Source organism: Coloeus monedula (genome assembly GCF_965178545.1).
Source record: "Coloeus monedula genome assembly, chromosome: 4".
In the NCBI taxonomy this organism is placed as follows: domain Eukaryota; kingdom Metazoa; phylum Chordata; class Aves; order Passeriformes; family Corvidae; genus Coloeus; species Coloeus monedula.
In genome coordinates this window covers 15,442,704-15,459,130 of record NC_138784.1, presented here as the reverse complement: position 1 = coordinate 15,459,130, position 16,427 = coordinate 15,442,704, and the positions used below count along the sequence as shown (strand labels likewise).

Sequence of the window (16,427 nt, the reverse complement as noted above, 5' to 3'; positions counted from 1 at the left end):
TTTCTGGTTCAGAAATCTGGTGACAGTAACCTCACTGAGAGGGATCTGGGCTGCTGGATGTCTTGCTGTGTGACCTCAGCCAAACTTCCACATTGTTTCACCCGTTTAGGACGCAGCTCTAAAATAAGTGTGGTACTTCAGGATGCTTGGATAAAAGGCCATTGAAAATATGAAGTGATGACTCAGAGCTTTGTTCTGTCAGGCTGTGATAAACTCCTGCACACCATTTTTTGGAGAGCAGGGATAATAGTAATGAACTAAGGCTTCAGTCCTGGTAAAGACATGGAGAGATGGCTGTGCCTGGAGAACTCAGCAGACTTTCAGGGGAGCCTGTATATCTCTGTGGGTATTTCTTGCTAGGACTGGACTCCTCCTCTGATTCTTTATTTTCTATTGTATTTCATATCTGTGGATGCAAAGTATAGCGTGAGTTAAGAAATCTGAGTAATGCAAACTCTAACCTCTATTTTGAGGGCGTTTTTTTTCCTCTCAATCTTGGGTATTTATTGAGTTCTCAGGTAGCCAGAATGGTATTTTTTTTTTTTATATTGCTATGGATGTTAACTTAAGTGTCACATAATGAATGAAATGTCAGCTTCATATTTCAAAGATACTGGGTTCAAATCATCTTGGGTTGATTAAAATTGCCAGGAATTACTTTTCTATCAGTGCTGTTAAAGATTCAAGAGTTAATGCTGTTGTCCCTTTGGTAAGGCAGGGCATTTTCACCCACATGTTCCACATATTAAGAGTTCTTAGAGGATTTTACCCACATGCAATTATTTTTTCTTTGCATTGCCTTGTTAAGGAAGAGAGCCTAGGGCTGGAAGGCTGTCTCTGGGAAACCAAGTGGGTCAGAAAGCTGTATCCATGTTGTGGAGGGTGTGCATTTTTCAGTGCTCTGGGCAGTCTGGGTTTGGCTTGAGCCAAGTGTTGGCAGGTCTGGCTTTACCTCTATGGAAACCTGTGTGCAGACAGGTGACAGTGTGTTTATTCTTTAATTATGCACTGTGATAAGTCTGGAGTGTTCATTCAGATTCAGCTTAAGAGTGAGACTATTACACCTTCCCTTTCAGTTTAGCTTTCTTAAAACTTCTGTATTAGCTGCAGAGTTTATTTTTTTCCTTTTTTTTTTTTTTCCCCCAAGACTGTCTAGAGTGCCACCTTGCAGGGCAGGCTCTTGGCACAGCTGCTGTGCAGCAGAGGTGATGGGAGCTAGGAATGTGCCTGCCAGGGAACTTCCCTGGCACTGAGTGCATCCTGGTAGTCTCAGGGAAAGAGGAGAAACTGGGAGCAAGACTGCATTGAAGGGTTTGAGAACAAGTCCTGTGGGGAGTGGCTGAAGGAGCTGGGAAAGGGGCTCAGCCTGGAGAAAAGGAGGCTCAGACAGGACCTTCTGGCTCTGCCCAACTGACAGGAGGGGGAAGCCAGGGGAGGCTCAGGTTGGACATCAGGAGGAATTTCTTTATGGAAGGGGTTGTCAAGCACTGGAAGGGCTGCCCAGGGAGGTTTGGAGTCCCTGTCCCTGGAGGTGTCCAGAGAGTGACTGGATGTGGCACTCAGTGCTCTGGGCTGGGTGACAAGGTGGGCATCAGGCACAGCTTGGACTCAATGAGCTGGGAGGCCTTTTCCAGCCTGAATGATTCTATGACCTCTGGTGACAAAGACCTACTCCTGCCCACCCCAGCCCCTTCCCTAGGGAAGGAGAGGGACCCTTGTGTTTAAGACTGCTCATCCCACCACTTTTCCCAGAAATTATGTGAGACCAGGGCAGTGAGTCACCTGCTTGTACTGACTCACTGCTGTAGGTCCTGGCTCTGAAGCATGGGAGACACTTAATGGAAAGATGGATCTTGCTTGGTGCTTGGCATGAACGTTTGTAGCCTGATGGGAAAGATAAGGCACAGATACATTTCTTCACAGTGTATGATACTACCTGTATAACAAAAAAATGTAGAGGAGGATGGACTTTTGGGTGGGAGTTAATGGGATGCATCATTTCTGTCCTGAAAAAGGGAATTGATGACCTCTCAGGTTACAGTCCTGCCAAGAGTGTTGCTACTGCTGCTTTCCTTTGGAGTTTCATTTTCACTTTTGGCAGCAGAAATAGTTGCTCTGTCTACTGTGTCAGCTGCAAATATTAAAGCATATAGAGGAGCTTAAAGTGAGTAATGGTTGTATGAGTGCTACTACCCTTCATGGAATATAATTTAAAAATCTGCCTCTTGAGAGTCTAAAAAAAATGTTCATTACCTTGTACCTATATTTCATTAGTTTAATCACTGTTCATTGTGGTGGAATCTGTGTTTAAATTAGCAAAGGACATCGATCCCAAGCTAATACTACAGTGGCTGGGCACATGGCATGGACACTTGGGTCCAGAGATTGTTTGGCTGTGCAGCAGAGCCAGATCAGGACACTGAGTGAAGTTTGCCATTTAATGTCACAGTGTTGGAGCCAGGTTCAAACCACTCTTGACAGATATTTGCAGGCTGTCAGAACATCAGCATTCTGGAGTCCATATATTTCCTTTTTTGATGCCATTCTCAATTTTGAAAGAAATTATTCTTTTGAAGGTGTTCCTCTATTAATAGAACCTGCGATAAGTTTTGTGTGCTTGGGGAGTTGTAGGTGGAAATTTAACCTGTTAACCTTGACACTGCCCTTTGTGCAGATGCGGTGTGTTTTAGGGATGTAAATATGTATCTGCTTCTGTTATTGCTTGTCATTTGCTGTCTTGCAAAAAAGAGGTACAAGTTCTTGGTGATTGTTTTGAGATGGTAATATCATATGGTACATGTAGAGTCCCCATTCTGGGGACCATGTAGTAATCACAGAATGGCCTGGGTTAGAAGGGACCCTAAACATCATCCCATCCCAGGCCCCTGCCATGGGCAGGGACACCTTCCACTACTCCCAGCTTGCTCAGAGCCCCATCTGGCCTTGGACACTGCCAGGGATGGGGCAGCCACAGCTTCTCTGGGCAACCTGTGCCAGGGCCTCCCCACCCTCACAGGGAACCATTTCTTCCTCATATCCAATCTAAACCTGCTCTCTGTCAGTGTGAAGCCATTGCCCCTTGTCCTGTCACTCCAGGCCCTTGCCAAGTCTCTCTCCATCTTTCCTGTGGGCTCCCTTCAGGCACTGCAAGGCCACACTGAGGTCACCCCAAAGCCTTCCCTTCTCCAGGCTGAACAATCCCAGTTCCCTCAGCCTTTCCTCCCAGCAGAGCTGCTCCATTCCTCTGCTCCCCTTGGTGTCCCTGCTCTGGACTGGCTCCAGCAGCTCCCTGTCCTTCCTGTGCTGGGATCCCAGGGCTGGATGCAGCCCTGCAGGTGGGGTCTCAGCAGAGCGGGGCAGAATTGCCCTTTCCCCTGCTGCCCATGAAGTAGCTGGACCTGAAATAGGGTGCAGAGGTTCTGTGCTTTGTCCAGCCCTTGAATTCTTCGTTTCTGTGGTTTCTTCCTCAGAACACAGCACTGCTAGAACTTTTTTGGGCCTGTCTGGATGGTTTTCTTTACTACTACCATCAACACAAGACTTTGATAGAAGTATTAAAAAAACAATCTAATATGTTCTAGTTGCAGTTAAAGAAAAATTTTATTTCAGAAGTTGTAAGGGGATTCATGGCTGAACTGGTCACTGAACCTTCCTTGGAGATACTGCAAAATTCTGGGTGAGATTCAGTATAATATTCATCTGGGAGAAACATGCTGGAATTTAAGGAATGCCGTACATTGTTGATACATGGCCATTACCTGAATGCGACTGTAACTTAATTTTTACAATAATAAGGTTGCATGAATGAGGCTGGACTGAGTTCTGCCAGGTGCTTCTTGTGTCCAGAAGCTTGTAGACAGCACACAGGGCAAGAAGCAGCATGCAGGCATTGAACTGTTCCTCATCAACAACCCGAGCAAGCTGCTTTCTCCTTGTCAGTGGTGGCTGCACATCAAAACCAGCAGTTTGTTGCAGGGACGCCTGTGTTCTGAAGTACTCTGTCATTAGTTCTGAATTAACTCATTCACCCTTTCATTTGTGAATTAATCCCCTCTAATGCAGGCAAACATCACAGTTGTGGTTGTCTGGGTATTGTTAATCTGCGTCATGCACAGGCTGAGCACTGGACCTGGGTAATGATCTTGGAAGAGAACAGCTTTGTTTTAGAGCAGTCCTGAGCTCCAGGTGTGGTTGTTGAACTGTGCAAGTATTACTTCTACAAAACACTTTCTTTTATGTGGATCCTGAGTGCTGAGTTCATTATTCAGGGCTGCATGTTCATTTGGAACCCTAAGCTAAGATGAAAATAGTTCTTGGCAAGTCTGTGCTTAATTCTTTAATTCACTTTTGGTCAAGATTGTTAGAGCTTTAGTCTCCTCCCCCCTCTTTTTTTCTTTTCCTTTTTTTTCCCTTTGTCTCCTGTTATATTTAAGTAATTAATTTAATAGCAGAGTGAGTAGAAACTGCACTCTGCTCGCTCCCCTAGTGGTACCTACTCCTGTTTGCAACTTCAGGACTTCTTTGAACTTGACTCTTTCTGACACAACATGAACATTAGTAGCACAACCATGATTACAAGCTGAAACCTTCTAAGGTTAACAAAACAGAGCAATGAAGTGCAGCCTTTGTTCTGGGGTATGTTTTTACTTAATTTTTCTTCTCCAGGATTTTATCATTAGTATGCTATGGCAAACAGTATTAGGTTTATTTTTCCTGTTACAACACCAATGCCTACTACAAACTATAAATCTTCATGGATCAATGAGCAGTATCGCGAGTTAGCGAAAGTCTCTCATTTTATATATCATATACCTTTATAGACTTTATTTTGAAAAACTCTATTAGAATAAACCTTAAATATCTTTCTGAGAGTGTTGGCCAAGCATGTTAATATGCTGACAGGTTTGGGTTTTTTCCCCCACTTTTTTTTCCCCAGTGCCTACCTAGAGTCATTTATTTCTAAGGCGTTCAGGGTGGTGGATTGCTGTTCTCATGCTACCTACCTTGTTTCACTGACTTCCATCAGTCAAATCTTTCAGCCCTCACTTCTAACTTGGAAGTGAACGGGGACGTTTTGGACTCTGACTGGGCCAGCCAATTGCTCTGGGATGAGCCGTGAGCCAAAGCCACCTGTTCTCCAGGCGGTGCCTCTGCAGACAATTTTTGTTCTCATTCTTTGCACTGGGAGCTAATTGTGAGAAAGTGAGAGCAGAGGAACCATTTCCAACACAGCAGTTGTATCTTGGGAAGCTCTTTAGAAGGAAACATTCAGTTTTGGGCGGGGGGGGGGGGGGGGGGGGGAGGGGCACAGTGTGTTAATCACCACAGTGCAGCTTGTTTCCTACAAATCTGAAGTGAGGAGTCCATGTGAGTGTTGTGACTGTAGGTCAGGGGCAGATCTCCAGCCTGAGATTAGGATATTTTTATCCTTTTGGGAAAAGTGAGATGTTTGGGCAGGTAGTATAAGGGAAGAGAACACATCGAATGCGTTATCACTGATAACTACATTTCTTCCAACTCCTCCCCTCTGTAGTTGCATATATGACAGGTATTTCAGGCTTTTATGTGCTGAAATAAATAATTTGAATGATCATTTCTCATGAAAATGAATGTAGGTAATGCATTAAAGTAGCTAATGATGTTTTTAAGGTTAATGGCAACTGTGGAGCTGTTCAGAAATTCATTAGCATCAAATGCTTTAAAAGCAGTTGCTCTTTCACATCTTTTTGTAAATAATGTTGTGGCTTTTAAGTGAGGTTACTTTGATAGGGGAAACTCTTCTGGGATGGGAAAATGCTGTATTTCAGAGTAGTGAGAGTGCTTAGAAAAATATCCCATAAGGGGTGTTGGAGGAGGAAGACTGCTGAGCTGAATTTAAGTATGTTTGATAACAGCACAAATGAAGCCACGAACATAAATTGTATTGTCAATAGAGCACTCAGAAAAACTCTTAATACTTACGAAAGGACTCGAGCTTCTTCCTGAAGACTGGGTTACCCCAGTGGGGATGTGGGAGCTGGCGTTACAGCTTGTGCAGGGAGCCTGATTGCCCGTTTGCAGTTTAGGCAGCCTCTGCTGCTCTCATCCCTGTGCTCTCCTCAGTGAAGGTTCGTCACATCAGCAGTGCTGCCGTGGGCACCACAGGCTGTGGCCCAGGTTGGCTCAGTGTCTGAGTGAACTGGGGGACACCAAGAGGGGAACTGAGGTTCTGTCAGTCATTAACAACTGCCTCTGATTGATGAAAGTTTAACAGCAAACACACTGCCTCCACATGTGGTATTTCTACATGGCTGTATGAAAGAGCTGGGACTCCTGTTCTTGTTTTCTTGGTCTCGAGGTTCATATTGGGTGTATTTATGTAGTGGTTACCAACACTGACGGGTCACTGGCTTTATTCTTCCCTGTGAGGGTGGGGAGGTCCTGGCACAGGTTGCCCAGAGAAGCTGTGGCTGCCCCATCCCTGGCAGTGTCCAAGGCCAGGTTGGACGGGGCTTGGAGCAAGCTGGGATAGTGGAAGGTGTCCTTGCCCATGGCAGGAGGTTGGAACTGGATGGGCTTTAGGTCCCTTCCAACCCAAACCATTGTGCGATTCCATTAATCCCAGTCCCCTCCCAGCCTGCCGGTAGCTCCGGGGTTGTGCAGTTCCGCCGGTTCTCACGGTGTCAGTCCTTCCTCGCTGCTGCCGCTCCCGCCCTGCGCGGGGAGGGTTTAGAGGCGAACTCGGTGATGTGCAGGCACCGTAAGTGAGGCAGCGTGTGCTACGACAGGGGCAGGTGCGCTGAAAAAGTGTTGGGGACGGGGAGCCGCGCTGGGCTGGGCGGGAGGGTCCTGTCCCGGTCCTGTCCCGGTCCTGTCCCGGTCCTGTCCCTCACGGGCGGAGCGCGGCGCGGTGGCGCCCCCCCGCGGCCGCGCTGACGCTGTGCTCCCTTGCAGGGCGCACCGGGCGCTACACGCTGATCGAGAAGTGGCGGGACACGGAGCGGCACCTGGCGCCACACGAGAACCCCATCGTGTCCCTCAACAAGTGGGGACAGTACGCCAGCGACGTGCAGCTGATCCTGCGGCGCACCGGGCCCTCCCTGAGCGAGCGGCCCACGTCGGACAGCGTGGCGCGCATCCCCGAGAGGACTCTGTACCGGCAGAGCTTGCCGCCCCTGGCCAAGCTGAGGCCGCCGGGGGACAAGGCCATGAAGAGGAGGGAGCCAAAAAGGAAATCCCTCACCTTCACCGGCGGCGCTAAGGGGTTAATGGACATCTTCGGGAAGAGCAAGGAATCTGAGTTCAAGCAAAAGGTGCTCAACAACTGTAAAACAACGGCGGATGAGCTGAAGAAACTGATCCACCTCCAGACGGAGAAGCTTCAGTGCATCGAGAAGCAGCTGGAGTCCAATGAAGCTGAGATCCGCTACTGGGAGCAAAAGTACAATGCCAGCCTGGAAGAAGAAATCCTCAAACTGGAGCAGAAGATCAAACGGAACGAAGTGGAGATCGAGGAGGAAGAGTTCTGGGAAAATGAGCTGCAGATCGAACAGGAGAATGAAAAGCAGCTGACGGAGCAGCTGCAGGAGATGAGGCAGAGGATCCTGGAGTGCGAGAGCAAGCTCAAGGACTACGTGTCTCAGATCCACAACATGGAGAGTGGCCTTGAAGCAGAGAAGCTGCAGCGGGAAGTTCAAGAGTCCCAGGTGAATGAAGAAGAGGTCAAGGAAAAGATAGAGAAGGTGAAGGGAGAAATTGATATTCAGGGCCAGCAGAGTCTGAGATTGGAAAATGGCATTAAAGCTGTAGAAAGGTCTTTGGGCCAAGCTACCAAGCGATTACAGGTAAGACTGTCTTTCTATCCATAGCTAGAGAAAGTCAAAAATTGTGACTAATTTCTCTTACACAAATCTGAAGCCCATGAAAGACAACACAAGAAAGTTTCCAAAGGGAATCGGGCTAAAAGGGGGAATGTGTTGCTTTCATTTTCAAATTGCATTTCAGTTTGTGGGGTTTCTTTTGAAGAGCAGGCAGTTTTCATTTCACCTGTGTTTAACTTGCCCATTCAAACTGTCTAAGAAGAAAAGCAGCAATTTGCACCACCGTAGCCTTTTGTGAGGATAAACTTCTGATCTTTGCTAGGTTTGTCTGCCACCAAAAGAGATGAATTACAAAGAACAGTCCAAAAGCAGCACCTGGAAAGATACAGAGCTAAAGTAAAGTACCTGCCACCTTAATCAGCTTTGGTTTTAAAGAACAGCATCCCTCTTTTTCCTGGCTGACTTGCTGGTGTTCACGATTTTATTTTTCTCTACACCTCAGGTATTTATGGCACATGTGTCAAAAGAGAATCCAGTCCCTGATTCCTTGCTAAAGTTAATGATATCACCTGGAACTTAAAAGGGCATGAAAAAATAAAGGAACTCCAGCTAGCAGCTGGATGGGGTAGCGGAAAGATTGTGCCTCCTGGGATTTTTATGTGCTGCGTAAGATAGTCCTAAGGCACCACACATCAGTTGGAGTTGTGGTTCTTGCTGATTCCCGGAATTCGCACTTAGTATATTCTGCAGTGCTGCAGTGGCATTAAGGTAGTTCCACTGTGAATATGGAAAAGGATTTTGTATCCTTACTCCTGCCCTAGAACCATGTCAGTATGAGGTGTTTTTGCTAGATGATGGGGGGGGGGGGGGAAGTAATCTTTTGATCCAAAGCAAAATGGATGAAAACTGTAAGCAGTTTTGGCCATGTTTATCTATGCTAAGTTTCCAGACATGCTGCACTTAAGGATTTGCACTGATGGAAAGCTTCAAGTCTTCTTCACTTGTTTTATCTGTCCTTAGTCACATTTACCGAGGCTATGATGGAGTTCAAAATATTTCTAGCTTGGTTCTTTTCATAGTCGAGGTTTCACTTCTTGGAAAGTTCCCATTAAATCCAGATCTTCCAATCTTGTTCTAAACCTAAAGGTGCAGAAATCTGAAAGTCCACAAGAAAATAAACTGAGCTCTGTATTATTGAGCTTTGGTGGGCTGGAAATAGAGAAATATTTTATTGCATACCTAAAGTTAAAGATATCTGCTAAAGCAGCTTAACTGCTGTGTGTGGAAATAATAATAGTCCAAGACTGCTGTAATCTATCAGAGCTGTAAGTTTTGCATATCATGACAGAAGTACAGAGAAAGATCCTAAATGATCATCTGTGCTTTGAAGGGGTGGTGAACCAGCCAGGCTTTGGCTTCATTGCACAAAACCCTTGCAGAGTAAGAAAGTTCTGTCCAAAAATTTTAAACAGAAAACACAAAGAACAAGAAGAGAAAAGAATTACACTCCTTTTAAGATCAGAGGAATTAAATGAGCTATCCAAGCCATGCTGGACACTTCAGGAAGAAGTAAGACTTGGTGCCAGACTGCTGCTGAATTGATTATTTTTTCAGCATTCACACTATTACCTTTATTTGCTGATGTGCCAAAGTTTTTCTCAGGTGGTATGAGAAACATCTGCTAGTCATCCAAGAAGCCAATAAAAATAAAATACATTTAAAAAAAAACCCAGTCAGGGTAATGGGTTGGTCTTCATGATCTCAGAGGTCTTTTCCAACCTAGTTGATTCTGTGATTCTGGTAACTGCTAGTGAATGTTGACTTGCTTTTTAAATTACAAGATTAAAATAACTTTCAACTCTTCAATTTGCATTTGAGCTTTAAAAATTGGAGGCTTTCTCCTCAAAAGGAGAAGCATTAGTTGCCCAACTGTAAATATGCTCATGAAATGCTGCTTTATATGCTCAGCAGATGTTTTGTTTCCTGGCAGGACAGGGAACAAGAACTGGAGCAACTGACCAAGGAGTTGCGCCAGGTGAACCTGCAGCAGTTCATCCAGCAGACGGGAACCAAGGTGACGGTGCTGCCGGCAGACCCCGTGGAGGTGGAGGCCCCACATGTGGAGCTCGAGAGAGGTGCAGCCCTCGGAATGCTTTGGGTGGGAGGGAGGGAGGGAGGGAGAAGGGGCGAGCAGTGCCTTTACTGCCACTTAATGCTGGCACTCCCACTTGAAGTGAATGCTCCCTTAGCAGAGACATTAGCAAAAACACTGAGAGCGCGTTGTCGAGTACTTCTTTTCATTCCAAAGGTTTAGCAAGCTCTAAATAAAGAGCAGTATGTGGAGAACTTCTCTCCCACTGTGCCCAGGCATGCGTTTGTCCCATCAGCAACCCATTAAGCCTGCAGCTTTCAAGAGTGGCCGCCATGGCTGGCTGCCAGCACCGAACGTGACTGTACATCTGACATTGCTGTTCGTCTGGGTTCTTACTCTTCTGGTGGGGTTGTTGTCAAAGCAGAAAAAGGAATGTGTCTGGATCCCAAGAAATCCCAGACAGCAGCCGCACGGGAACAGGAGCTAACCCAGCTGGGCTGCCAGCCATGCAGAAGCCCTGCACAGATGGCTGTTAACGTCAGGTGTGAATTGACTTTGCCCCCAGTGAGATCAGTGCAGCCTGCACATGCCCACATCTGGATTCAGAATTTCCTGGGCAGAACCACGGGAGCGTTTTGAATGCGTGTCAGAGCTGCAGCACCAGCAAAGTCACGTACTTTATGCAGCACTCTGCTTGCAAGGGGCTCTTTGTCTCAGCATTCTCCTGTGCTGGGTCTGTCCCTCCACTCAGAAGACTTTATAACCAAAAGGCACTGGGCAGACAAGGGGGTGGGGAGAGAGGAAAAGACAGCCAGGCTCTCAAATGCAGCACTTGTATGAACTATTTAAAGAGAGCAGGAAATTGAAGCTTTGAGTTATGTTACAGGTGCGAGCTCTTTCTGCACAGCACCATATAAGTGTGTGTGTCTGTGTGTATGTTTCTCGTGGGAGGGTAATTATTTTGTGGGGGTTTCATTTTGTTTTGAAATGAGTAGGAAGTGTGCACCTTAGATCTCCTCACTTCCTAGCCGGGCACTTCAGTAGTTTGTTACATGTGGAATTAGTTTTTCTGTATTGCATTAAGCAGGAGCAGGAGAGGTGCTTTATGGAGGTCACCCCTGCTGATGACTTTTCTAATTGCCCTTTTTCTCCTGCAGAGCCAACCTTTCAGTCTGGGTCACTGAAGCGCCCTGGCTCATCGAGGCAACTCCCCAGTAACCTTCGGATCCTACAGAACCCCCTGTCGTCTGGTTTTAACCCGGAGGGCATTTATGTATGACAGTACATACCTCTTCTAGAGAGGACCTAGCAAGGTACCCTGGACAAGATACATTTTATTTTATTCTGCCAATGATGAATGGAAGAAGTTTTTCTTGTTTTGCTTTTTTGTTACACCACCGTGTTATTTTTTCTTCTTCCTCCAACACTACTTGGAGCCATACCCTGTGCACTGATGCTAAAGAGAGAGGAACTGTCTCGATTCATAATTGGCAAGGATGACCTTGCTGTCAACACAGCTTGAGTGCAAAAACCTTCATTGTTTTTGCCACTTCAGAAGTGTTTGGGAAAGTACTGTTCCTTGTATAGGCATAAATGGAAGACTGAGGGTGAAGGAAACCGTGTATGCAACTTATCTGAGGTTTAATTTATTCCCTTTAATCAATGGACCTGTGAATGTTGACCTTTTATATTTTTATTTTTAACTTGTGAATTATCACGTATGGCTGTGTCAGTCTGACAAGGTGACTTTGTGTGTACCAACATCCCCCATCTGGTCAAGTACAGCAACCTGCAATGCAGAGTTCTGAGGAGTGCTGAACCATTGCAGTGGTTTCTCACCACTAACTTTGTTCATTTCTGTCGTGGGTCATCATATGTCATGTTCCATCCATTGCTACCTTTTAAGGCTTGAAAAGTGAGCTTGTGGGATTTACTTGCTGTTGTATCTGCCTTGAATGAAGCACCTAGTGTTCAAAAGATTTATGGATTTTAAACTTTGGCTTGGTAAAAATATTTCCAGCATATGATTGAGGATGCACTAGTTAGATGATATTTTATTATATAGAATGTATATTTGAAATATTTTGCCACATTGTATATGCCTTTTGAGAAAAGAACAATGTAAGAAGTTGTCTTCATATATCTTACCAAAAGAGAGTAGGAGGCTTTCACTGTGTGTGATTTTGTACTTTATTTTTTCCACTAGCCATTACAGTGTTCTTGTTTTGTAACAAATCTTGCTGTTGGAGGGGAAGAAAGACATAACACAAATGAGTATCCTCTTCCAGCCTTCCAGAATCCACTCAAGTTTTGTGAAGGGAAGAAACCTGGCAGGGTCCCATGAAGTCAATAGCAGAGTTCTTACTGATAGGAGTGAGGCCAAGGATTTCATTCAGCTCCCTGGTGGAGACATTTGGTCCCTTTGAAAGACAGTCACTTACAGAATGTAAAGCTTGCAAGCAGAAAATTCACACATTTGGTGGTCATTTTTCACAAAACATATGAAAAGAGAACTATCACATCTTGATGTTGCTCTAATGCAGTCAAAGCTAAGAAAGAATTATACAGAAAGGGTTCCCTGCAGAAAGCAGCCACTCCCAAATAGCTTGTTGGTTGCAGGCCTTGAAGTGGGATTGCTGCAGGGGACACCAGTTTGTGGAGAAAGGGACTGGCATCAGTGGGACACTCTGTAAACGTTGGGGGCTGGCCTCATGGATGAGTTAGGGGAAGGGATGGGCCTTCTCTGGTTTGGATGTCCTGTTCTAGCAGCAACTCAGCATCATCACCACCTTGGAGATCCCCTGGGCACGAGGCAGGGCACTGTGCCCTCACTGCAGTGCTGAAAACTTGGGCTCAGTGGCAAAATGACTGAACTCCTGATGTCCTTGGTAGGGTCAGGATTTTACCACTGCTAGGAAACTCCAAGCTTTTAGCCATAGAAAAATACTTAACTCCTAGCATCCTCTTGTGTTGATTCACTGATGTGCAGATAAATGGTAATTTAAGTCTCCTTTTCTAAAAAAAGGGCCTTCCTGACAAATGGAAGTTTTAAAAGATATAGCAGAAGATGAAGGATTCTTGAGTGTTTAATGCATTTTTTTTCCTTTCCACTTATTAACGGCATCATATATTCTAAAAATGCTGCTGAATTTAGACTAACAGCAACAGATAAGGCTGTGAATATATAAAGGACCTTTCCAAATGGACTCTGAATTTTTACTGTTTAACTTATCAGGTCTTTTTTTTTTTCCCCCCCTCATCTTCCCTTGTGAGCAAACTGGAAAATGAGATATTCCTACCTGAGGAACCTTTGCAGTGCTCACCCATTTTACTGTTAGTTTATCACAGTTCTGTGCCCATAACTTTGTATTAAAAAAAAAAAAAAAAATGTGTGTATATATATATATATTAAAAAAAGTGTAAAATATACATAGTTTGGGGACAATATCTGTCCAAGGTACTTGAGCATATATGCCTTACATTCTGGGTTCAATTTACAGAAATGAAATGGCCCTCTCCAGTGGATATCTTGCATCTTCAGCACCTCTTTATGTTAGAGATCTGAGGCACTCAGCACCTTGCAAAGTCTGGCCCAAATTATGCTGCATGGGGGTGGGGGGAAACAGTTTTGTCCTGAGATGAAGTATTTTTAAGGCAGATCAGCATATTTCCCCCAGCTAATGTTTTTGTCATATTCTGTGACTGGTCTATCTCCCACAGATGCCAGTTTGAGCTGAGTTGGGCTCTTGCATCATAAAACCTGCCCTCTTTTTCTGCCAGGTTACTCTGTAGGACAGAGGGAGGAGGAGAAGGATTAAAAGGAAGAGCAGCTTTGGAGGGCTTAAATTACAGCTTTGTAATAGAATCAAGGGAGGAATTTGCCATTTGAGTTAAAAAGTAGCACCTGCTGACTGCAGCAGCTGTTGGACACAAGGGCCAGCCTGGAGCTGGCTCAGGAGTGACCACTGCAGCACCCCTGAGTGGCCCCCTCCTTGCCAGGGCTTTGGCACATGTTTGCAGCTTCAGCCACCCCTGTGGCCAAGGAGAGGCTTTGGTATCCAGACCTGCCAGTTGTGAGACACTGACAAATTCCCCTGCCCCCACCACACTCCTCTTGCTTATTGAATTTCACCCGGGCTGAAGTTCCGTAGCATTTTCACCCTCTCTGTAAATAAACCAAAAAGAAATGGCATGTCCTTGCATTAAATGTGAATTGACCCATGTGTAACAGAAAAATTCCTCACACTACGGTGTTTAGAATTACGCTTCTGATCAACTGTGGAAACTCACTCTTTCTTTACAACTGTACAAAAAGTCCATTTTCAGAAGTGTTCCAAACCTACTTCTGGGGCATTAGCAGAAAGGAAGCTACACATACTAATTTTAACAAGTGCCATACTATTTACTGGGCAGCATGATAAAAATGGGGGTTTTTGCTTGCATTAAATAGTTGAGTACACAAGCACTGTTTTCCAGTGCACAGGGAATTTATATGGAGAAATCCTGTAATTTATTACTAATGGAAGTTAACTGTGTTATCTCTCTCATCCATGAGGATACCGTTTATTTTTGCTGGAGATGCTATGTTGTTAGGGGAAAAGAGGGGGGTGACCATCTGAAAAGCCAGTAGGTTAAGGCTAAGGTGAACAGTCTGAATGCCTGAGCAAGGGAGAAACCCAAGTCCCACTCTGAAAAGTCAGCTCCCAGTATCTTTCAGTGGGACTTAGTGGGGTTCCCAAGTGCCTGAATTGCTTCTGGAAATCATATGTTAACTTTGAGATTGCTTGCTTTTCTAAACCCTGGCAAGTTGGGAGGAAGTTCTTGAAGAAGAGAACTACCACTACTAGCATTAGCAATATGCAAACACATGAGGTAAGAGGGAAAAAGATCCTTTAGTGAAATAAAAATCTCCTCTTGGGGCAGCAATTGCCTTGTTTTTAGCGTGAAGAGTATTGCATTATTTTTGTGAACTGGGATCATATGAGTATGATCAAAGAAACATCTATCTTGTAATTTTTAGTGGGTTACCTTAAAGCATATAAATTCCTGATGTGCATTAACTTGAGTGAATTGGGCCTTAATGATACATGTAAATAACAAAACTCTATTCAGATATTTTTTCCAGAAAATAGTCTCTAATGGTCTGTACTGTATTAAAAAAAGCGTCAAAAGTGTTACTTTTATATTACACCTCCTTTTTTGTTTTTTGGGTTGGTTTGGTTTTGGTTTTTTTTTTTTTTTTTTAGAACATTGAAATGTGCATGTTTATTCTATTTGCTACAGTATTTTAATGTTTTGGATGAAGGCCATCAGTTGTATGGAGATGACAAAACAATCATTCTGTCTATTTATTCAGTATTGCTGCTTAAAGTTTTCAAAATAAAGCTTTCAATGCCAATATAGTGACTGATTGAAAGCTGTTCTAGTTCTCTTCAGGTGTTTTTTTTCTATGTTTGTAGAAAACTAAGTAAGTGAAACTTGGTGTATGAGCTGTTATACCAGCAAAGAATTATTGCAATAATACTGGGGGGCTGAGTGTTAAATGTGTGTAGTAAATAACCTAAATGTATGTATGCAGTGAATGCCTTTAGGTCTCTAAGTGGAGTGCTGAAGAATGTTAAATCCTTTGTGGTCTTGCAAGCACTTTACACATGTGATCAAGTACTGGTTAGAGCTTCGTGCCCGTGTGCAGTGCTTGTGAGGGCAGAACACGGGGGTCACAGAGGATCAACTCGGAGCCCTTTGAACCAGATTGGCTTTAAGCACACTCTTGAGTGTTCCATAGATGTGTTTCTGACTAAAAAGGGGGCCTAAAAACATGTTCTGATACAAAACCCTTTCAGTTGCAGCAAGGATGCCTCAAGTGTAGCTGGTACCTCTGAAAATTTTAATAGTTCTGAAATGGATCAAGTGTGCCTACTCTACCTGTGAAGTGTGTCAGAATGCTGAGAGCGTTCACCCTCGCCATCATCCTATGAAACTGCTAACTAGGGGTTCTGACTGGAACATTTGAGTTGCTGATGCTTTAACCTAGAGAAGCAACACAAACTGTGAAAACATGAGTGAGCATTTTATTAGTGCTCCACTTCAATGCAAAATGAAAATCTGTATTATATGTAACTATATTTTTTGTCCTTTAAAAAGCTTCTATTTTTTATTATTCTCATGAATGGTTGACAAAAAATATTGGATATGATCCCATACAATAAATTCCCCTCTGAAACTTTGGGTCTTTACAGTTCATGGCTTGCTGGGATTGCAGTGTTCATGTCACACGTCTCAGAGCTGCTGGGACTCTTTCGAGAACACGGGGCCTGAAGGCAGGACCAAGGCCAAGCTTGATGTGTCCAGCTGAAACAGTTCCAGAAATGGCCCTGTGTCGAGCATTAGGCCACAGGAGCTCTCCTAAATGGCAGTTTCCTTGGGGTGTGGGACACACAGCTGGTTGGTGTGGGGCCTCTGTGGCAGACGAGAGAGCTCCTTTACTGTAAATGTGCTGTAATCTCAATCAGATAAAGCCCAGGCACTGCAAGAGA

General features: G+C 44.6%; 1 protein-coding gene across 1 annotated transcript in view; it reads left to right on the top strand.

Annotated features, from left to right (window-relative positions):
* RASSF8 (Ras association domain family member 8) overlaps positions 1-15,685 on the top strand; it is a 73,735-nt gene extending 58,050 nt beyond the window's left edge. The window contains exons 4-6 of the mRNA XM_082279691.1: positions 6,934-7,823; positions 9,790-9,934; positions 11,049-15,685. Coding sequence (XP_082135817.1) covers positions 6,934-7,823; positions 9,790-9,934; positions 11,049-11,170 — 1,157 coding nt within the window. The 3' untranslated portion in view covers positions 11,171-15,685. The remainder of the gene's footprint in view (positions 1-6,933; positions 7,824-9,789; positions 9,935-11,048) is intronic.
* Positions 15,686-16,427: the final 742 nt, after the last annotated feature.